Here is an 8,634-nt window from a genome sequence, read left to right on the forward strand (position 1 = left end):
GACTTCCTTTCACTCTTCCCCTAACGTGTGCTGCCTTCTAGACTACATTGACTATGAAGGATGCTGCATTTTAGGTTCAGATTAATCAAAGTCTGACACCACATATACATGCTCTGTTTATTTAATTGGGTAGCAGAAATCTTCCTTTAATGGGGAGCAAACTTATATAAATAATTATATGTCATCACTTGCTTCTGAGTTCAGAGAACCCAAGATATATTTAATCACCCACATGTCAGTCTGATATAGTAATGTTAAGTGAGGGAACATTTGCAACCGATCTCTTGATTGGCAAAGTTGTAGGCATTCTTGAGAGCGAAGCATCCTCAATAGTAGGTGTTCGTGATCAAGTTGACGAGATTAAGCAAGAGCTTATAAGCATGAAATCCTTCCTAAAGGATGCTGAGGGGAAGAAACCGCGGACGGAAGGAGAGGAGACATGGGTAGATAGCTTGAGAGATTTGGCCTATGATGTTGAAGATATCATTGATAAGTTCATGTACCACATGCATGAGCAGCAGAGTGGGGGTAGATATGCAAGCTTGCTCCACAAAACCATTCGCTTTCCAAACCATTGGAACAGAGGTCGATTTTCAAGGTGGCTTCCACAAAACCAGACACAACCCTAAGTATCTATGGCATAGGAGTCGATTCACAAGGTGGCTCCACAAAACCATTCACATTCTAAACTATAGGGGTCGATTTGCACGCTGCCTTCACAAAGCCATTCACATTGCAAAGAAACTTTGGTATAGGCGTCAAATTGGCAAAAAGTTACAGAAAATCACAAAAACCATCAAGGACATTACAGAGAGGAATCAAAGATACGATATTGATCCCCTAGAAGGAACAAGTTTAGATGACATTCAAAAATGGGTGAAAAACTAAGCAGAGTCTTCCCTTTTTATTAAGGAAGACGAACTTGTGGGGATTGAACACAAGAAGCAAGTATTGATGGGATGGCTGATGAACGGAGAACAACAACAAGCGGTTATCTCTGTGGTCGGGATGGGAGGATCAGGGAAGACAACTCTAGTTGCAAAAGCCTTCAGCAGTGAAAGTGTGAAGAGGCATTTCAGCTGTTATGCGTGGATTACGGTTTCCCAAAGTTATGTGATTGAAGATTTGTTTAGAAGATTGATCAAGGAAGTCCACCAAGCAACGAAGGAAGAGGTCCCTGCAGCTGCAGACTTAAATTCCATGAGCTATAGGGAATTGCTACATATACTTGTAACCTACTTGGAGTCTAGAAGGTACCTAGTTGTATTGGATGATGCGTGGGATATAAAACTTTTGAAAGAAATGAGGATAGCACTTCCAAATAGACAGCTTGGAAGTCGAATCATGCTCACTACTCGAAAAGAAGACATAGCCTTCTATTCTTTTGTAGTAGAAGGCCATGTTCATCGTATTCAACCGTTGGAAAAGAATTAGGCTTGGGAGCTCTTCAGCAAGAAAGCATTCTCACCATAACAAACGTTGTCCACCAGAGCTTGAATCATCAGCTTGGGAACTTTTGGGGAAATGTAAAGGCCTACCCTAGCAGTTGTAGCTTTAGGTGGTCTTATGTCTTCCAAGGAGTCATCTACGGAGTGGAGAAAAGTCTGCAACAGTATAAATTGGCATCTAATAAATGATCATTTCCTAGAACCTGTGAAGACAATCTTGTTTCTCAGTTTCAACGATTTGCCATATCGACTGAAACATTGCTTCCTATATTGTTCAATTTTCCCAGAAGATTATTTGATTCGAGCAGAAAGGCTTATTAGATTGTGGATAGCTGAATGCTTCGTTGAACATGTTAAAGGGGTCACACTGGAAGAAGTTTCTGAGAGCTATCTTATGGAACTCAATTTTCGTATGATGTTGCCGGTGGTAAGGTGTCCAACTATAAGACAAGCATGTAAGATGCACAATCTTATGCGGGAGCTTGCTTTGTCCACATTAGAGCTCGTCGTTTGTCAATTCAGTCATCTGAAGGAGAAATTAAAGTATGCAAAGGTATGTCGCAGCTTCGTTCATTTCATGTGTTTGTCACTGGTGTATTCTCGCCGTCTATTTCAAGTACATTGCTTTCTCAATTCAAATTGTTGAGGATTCTAGATTTGGAGGATGTACCAATTGAAGAACTGCCTGATGGTCTTATATACTTATTCAACTTAAGATATTTAAGTTTGAGTAGAACTTCAATTAAAAAACTTCCAGAATCCATAGGACAGCTTTGCAATCTTCAAACCTTAGACATCAGCGACACAGAGATTGAAACACTTCCGAAAGAAATTGCCAAGTTGGTAAGCCTACGCCATCTAATTATGTATCGATACAGTGGTGCATCTTGGGAATTTAGATATGCTAAAGGGATTAGAGCACCATCAAATATTTGTATGTTGAAAAAATTGCAAGTTTTGTCATTTGTTGAATCAGACTCGGAAGGAAACTTTTTTAAACTTGTTGGGAACATAACCCAACTTACTCACATTGGCATTACAAATGTAAAAGGAAGTAATGAGATGAACCTTTGTGCTTCCATTCAAAAGATGAAGCTCCTTCGCTACCTGTATTTGTTGGTTACAAGTGAAGAGGAATTTCTTCGAATCGATGCACTTGCTTCTCGTCACACCTTCAAAGGCTTCTTTTGAGCAGCAAACTAGCAACTGTACCAAATTGGTTTGCTTCACTCAGGAGCCTCACAGATTTCAGTCTACGTTGGTCTAGACTTAAAAGGCTTATCCTTGTTAATGCCTATGTTGGGAATGAGTTGTGCATCAATATAGGCTTTGCAAGGCTCACACATTTGGAGTTGCTTAATTTCCCCTTCTTGAAAAATATAACAATAGAAGGTGTGATGCCGAAACTCCAGTTGTTAATACTTCATTGCTGCATGAAATTAAAGGCGTTACCACACAGTCCTGAATTCCTTAGGAATCTAGAAACATTGAGATTGGGGTCTGTTCTGATGAAAATTACAGAAAATATACGAGAAGGAGGCGTGGATCATCCAAAGGTACAGCACATCCGCGAAATTGACCAAATTTACGAAACATCATCTCTGACTTCTTCTGCAAGGTGAAAGGTCGCCCCATGATTCAATTCTCAGCCATTAATAAAGATCTTAATCTTCTCAAAACCCACCAGCAAGTGACTTCTCCAGCATTAGCCAAGAATTCAGCTTTTAAATAGTCTCGTTCATAATTTGAAGCAGCTCAGGCCATTCAGCCGTGCTTTTAAATAATTTCTGCGTCTGGAAGCTCTTTTGATTTTGAAAAGTCAACTGGAGTTCAAGTTCACAGACTTCAGAACTTGGAATTTATAATGTAAAAATATGGAAAACTTTGATTACGAGTAATGATTCCTCCATGAGCAAAGTGAGAATCCACAGAACCATATTCATTCACTTTGCTCATTTTGTTCTCTGCTTCGCTAAATTATTTGGAAATGAAGTAGGCAGCGTTTTCATTTTCTCCCTGATTTCACCATGCCCCTGCCGTGCATTGTTACGGATGTTATTTATCAAGTTTTTCACCATACAATTATACGTGTTCTACAGTTGTTAAAAGTTTTCTGGAGCAGGAGAAGATAATTAGCAATGTACAAGTATAGGAAACTCTCAAAATCAAATTGAGCATTAGATACTGATTAGTGCTTCTTAAGGCATTACATAATCAAATAGCAAACACACTCACGAATCAAATTACATAAGATTCCATAGTCTCAAAGCAAAACTCACTAATGATCAAATCGCTTCAAATAAAACTTGAGATAGTGATGGAAAATAATTAAGATTTGCAGCCTCACACAAGAAAGCAAGGGTTCTTCTAGGCGCAACTGGGTAAAATCTTTCCGTCTCAGACTAGATTCTGCATGGCAAACAACAAAAGCGAAATGATAATCAAACAGAATTTCAATACAAAATTCTTGTGCTATTGAAACTAACTATTGCAGACCTTTAGTCCATGGACAAAAATACATGGCCTTAACAAATTTGTGGATGACAATAGTTCGTACTAGAATAGTTTATATGATGCAAGATTAGGGAAATCAAGGCATATATAAAAAACGAAAAAGGAAAACCAGGAGACCCAAAGAAAAATTAAAACCTTACATACCTCCTTCCAAAACAACTAGGACAAGCTTTCACGACACATCATCCCCAGTGACGATTTGTAATAATGGTAGATCTCAGGGATGTGTTGTACCTTTTCATGATCCACACCTCCTTCTTGTATGGAATCCTTGAGTTCCTTTGATACAACCACCAATGTCAATACTTTTAGTTCAGTGAGGTATTCAAGACCCTGTGGCATTGTGTTTAGTTCTGGGCAGTTTTCAAGGCATAAGAATTGGAGATTTGACATCACCCCTTTTTCTATAGTTACCTTGTTCAATAAGTGGCAAATAGACAATTCCAATTTCGTAAGCTTTGCAAAGCCTCTGCTGAAACATAACTCTCTGCCAGCATATGCATTAACAAGTGTAAGCCTTCCCAGATTGGGCAGTGCTTCAATGTAAGGTAGTAAATCTTCTTCAATTCCAGACCAAATCAGATTCAAATGTGTGAGGCTCTGGAGTGAGGAGACCCAACGTGGTACCTTTTCCAATTTTCCATTCAAAATAACTGTTCGAAGATGGGGAGGAGGTGAGCACAGTGTGTTTGTTTGAAGAACTTCCTCTTCATCGCTTGTCATTAGAAACAAGTAGTGAAGTTGCTTCATCTTTCGAATTGAGGCACATAGGTCCATCTCGTCTCTTTCTTTCACATTCGTAATTCCAATCCTTCTAAGTTGGGTCATATTCCCCACAAGTCTAACAATCTTTCCTTCTAATTCAACACAAGCCAAAACTTGCAATTTCTTCAACATACATATATTTGATGGTGATCTTGTCCCATTCACATATCTGAAGCCCCTATGCTCTTCAGTGCGACGATACATAATTAGATGGCGCAAGTTTTGCAACTTGGCAATTCCACTTGGAAGTACCTCTATCTTTGAGTCCCTGATATCCAAAGTTTGAAGGTTGCGGAGCTTTCCAATGGATTCAGGAAGCTTCTTAACTGGAGTTCCCCTTAAATTTAAGTATCTTAAATTGAATAAGTACGCAAGTTCTTTTGGCAGTATATCAATTGGAACATATTGCAAATCTAGCACCCTCAACAATTTGCATCCAGAAGGCAATGTATTCGAGGAAGAGGATGAGGACACGTCACTAACAAACATAAGAAAAGAACGAAGTTGTGCCATACCAGTGCCTAGTTTAATTTCTCCTCCAGTGGTTTGAGTTGACAAGCGGCGCACTTGACCTTCATCCATAACTTCTTTTCCGTCATATACAGCACCAAACTTTTCTTTTTCTGATTTAGACAGAGCAAGCTCCAGCATAAGGTCGTGCATCTTACATGCTTTTGGCCTTCCACTTTCATTCCTCTGAACAACCTGTAGCATGCTGCGGAAAATGAGCTGCATAAGATAGCTCTCAGCAACTTCTTCTGGTGTGGCGCCTTTTCCATCCTGAACAAACCCTTCAGCTATCCACAACCTAATGAGCCTTTTTCTTCGAATCGAATAGTCTTCTGGGAAAAGGGAACAGTACAGAAAACAGTGCTTCAATGGGTATGGTAAATCATCAAAACTAAGCAACAAGATGCTCTTCACTGGCTCTAGCAACGGATGGTTAGTTAAATGCAAGTTTAAGCTGTTGTAGACTTGCTTCCACTCGAATGGCTTCTTGGAGGACATCAGACCACCTAAAGCCACGACTGCCAGAGGTAGGCCTTCACACTTTTCTACAAGTTCCTCAGCCAATGACTGAAGATCTAGTGGACAACATTTATTCTGGTAAGCTGAGAATGCTTTGCTGCTGAATAGCTCCCAAGCGTCATTCTTTTCGAGGGGTTGAATGTAGTGAATATGACTTTGTACTCCAAAACAATAGGATGCTACGTCTTCTCTTCGAGTAGTAAGCATGATTCGACTTCCAAACTGTGTATTTGGGAGTGCTATCCTCATTTCTTTCCAAAGTTTGATATCCCACACATCATCCAATACAACCATGTACCTTTTAGACTCCAAGTAATTGACCAGCACCTGTAGCAATTCTCTATATGTCATGGAATTCATGTCTGCAGGGACCTTTTCCATCCTTGCTTCGTGGAATTCCTTAATCAAGCTTCTAAACAAGTCGTCAATCACGTAAGTTTGTGAAACAGTTAGCCAAGCACAACAGTGGAATTTTTTCTTGACCCTTTCGTCGTTGAAGGTCTTGGCAACTAAAGTCGTCTTCCCTGATCCGCCCATCCCCACCACAGAGATAACCGTTTGCTGTTGCTCTCCATTCATCAACCAATTCATCAATAGTTGCTTCTTTCTTTCAATCCCCACGAGCTCATCTTCCTTAATAAAAAGAGAAGATTCTGCTTGGTTCCGCATCCATTTGCCAACATCACAAGTACTAGTTGTTCCTTCTAATCCACCGACACCATATCTCTGATTCCTCTCCGGAATGGCTTTAATCCTTCTTGAGATTTTCCGCAACTTCTTTGACATTTGACGTCTGAACCAAACATTCGGTGGAATGCGAATAGTTTGGTGGAACCACCTTGCAAATCGGCCATCATGACATCCTCGCTCATACATGTGATACATGAACTCGTCAATGATGTCTTCAACATCATAGGCCATGCGTCTGACGCTTGCAACCCACGTCTCCCCACCTTCGGTGAGTGCCTTCTTGCCCTCAAAATCATTTAGGAAGATCTTCATGCTTACAAGCTCCTGCTTGATGTCATCAATTTCATCACGAACACCAGCTATGGAGGATGCTTCGTTCTCAAAAATGGCCACAATTTTGCCAATCAGGAGGTCTGTTGGCAAGGCCATAACTGGCCTTCTATCCAAACTAGTTACTCACAATGGTAGAACGAATTTGAATATAGGAAGGTTGAGAGATGAGCCAAATGAATCAAATGACGATTTCAGCTGGCAGTGGAAGATCCTCTAATGTGCAAGAAATTTCAGTGATTTGAAATTGTATCAGTGGAACCTCCCACTCTCTCTCTTTTTTTTTATCTTTCATATTTGTTTTTCTTTCCTCTCTCCACTCCTCCTCTCAAATTCTCAAGTGATCAGTGGCAACTGCTATTTTATAATTTCTCGAAGAAGAGAACAAAGAGGTCCAGTGCAAGATGGGACAACCACCTATTAAAAAAACAGCTGTAAACATGAAAGCAAGAGCTAATTGAGAAAAAAGAAAATTTCTTGCATTATTACTACCCGTTTGGACCAAAGAAATTTTCCCAAAGGCGAACGTGATTTACGGAGAGAGCCTAAAGTGGTCAGTGCGAAATAAATAAATAAATATTTTTTTTTAAAAAGGCCAAAATAATCGAAAGTTGCGTCACGTTCATTATGACAACAAAGGTACCTTTTTACCCGAATGAACTGCTTCCCTCCTCTTTTGATTTGACTTGAAAATATGAGCTTTAGGCAAAACTTTAGATCAAATAAACAAATCTGATGCAACTTCTGTATTGAGATATAATTTCCCCTGTCCACACTGAAGGCTAAAGAGGAATGCAATATGTGTGCGTCCAATTAAGCATTCCAGCTCACCTAAAAATATAGGACTTCTTTAATAAAGATCTTTAGATTAATCCACATTGACACATATTAGGAAAATACTTTCCTCATTTTCTAGAAGTAAGAACTCCCATTTTTTTTGCTAGGAACTCCCACTTTTATGCTGATCATAGTTTGACATGTGTGCTACTGAAATTCTCGTTTTCTATTTTTGTTGAATTAATTTTGTATATGCGTCAAATTTTGATTTGCATGAAGTATGAATGCCTCCTTCCAGAAAAGAGCGAAGCAGTGTCCCATATATAATTAGTAATCTTAATACATGCTCCTTGTTTAAGAGAGAGAGAGAGAGAGAGAGAGAGAGAGAGAGAGAGAGTTTGCCCTATAGTGTAACATCTCTTGTGAAGCCTTCGTATCTCTCCTCTTTTGCCCTGCTGCTCAGCACCAAGAATTGAAGGCTCAGGGTTGTCTTTCCTCCCAGCGTAATAAAAAAAAAAAGAGTTGAATATGGAGATGGGGTTGAAAGATGAGCCAAACGACTAGTCTTCTTTTCATGCTTGCTTGTTAATTAAAACCACCAACACTTTCTTCTGTAATTGCACTGCTTAATATTGTATTTTGAGTCGAATCCAAAGTTTCATAAGACTTGAAAAAAATAAAAAGTTTCATAAGGCAGCTTCAAAATCATATTATTTTCCATAAAAAAAACTATTCGATGTTGCTGCTACTTCCCACCTACAACCCGTACTCGGTAGCTTTTTTTTCTTGGTAAGTTTCATTAAAATTAAAATCAAGATAAGTTTCATTAATAAGAGGGTTAATCGTTTTATTAGTCCCTAAATTTAGATTCGATTTGCATTTGAGTACCTCAATTTCCAAAATGATTCCCGTGGTCTTTTAACTTTATTTTCGTTAAGAAAAATGGTCATGCGGTCAATTTTGTTAACTTTTCTATTAAATACAAGGGCAAAATAATATTTCTGTATCAAAATTGATTAAAATATAAATTAAAAATTAAAAAAACTAAAAAATTAAAATTAAACTCTCTCTCCCCCTCTAT

General features: G+C 38.9%; 1 protein-coding gene and 1 pseudogene across 1 annotated transcript; one reads left to right on the forward strand and one right to left on the reverse strand.

The window, feature by feature from the left end:
• On the forward strand, nt 252-3,082 carry LOC18766356 (annotated as a pseudogene).
• On the reverse strand, nt 3,590-7,180 carry LOC18766434 (disease resistance protein RPM1). Its single transcript, XM_020553655.1, has 2 exons — nt 4,107-7,180; nt 3,590-3,857 (listed from the first exon to the last, which is right to left on the reverse strand). The coding sequence occupies exon 1, from the start codon at nt 6,873-6,875 to the stop codon at nt 4,122-4,124; it is 2,754 nt and encodes a 917-aa protein (XP_020409244.1). The 5' UTR covers nt 6,876-7,180; the 3' UTR covers nt 3,590-3,857; nt 4,107-4,121.

This window comes from Prunus persica, chromosome G8 (genome assembly GCF_000346465.2).
Source record: "Prunus persica cultivar Lovell chromosome G8, Prunus_persica_NCBIv2, whole genome shotgun sequence".
Classification (NCBI taxonomy): domain Eukaryota; kingdom Viridiplantae; phylum Streptophyta; class Magnoliopsida; order Rosales; family Rosaceae; genus Prunus; species Prunus persica.

Bases quoted from the DNA above. Each gene is read 5' to 3' on its own strand.
- LOC18766434 (XM_020553655.1), bottom strand. From the start codon at position 6,875: ATGGCCTTGCCAACAGACCTCCTGATTGGCAAAATTGTGGCCATTTTT.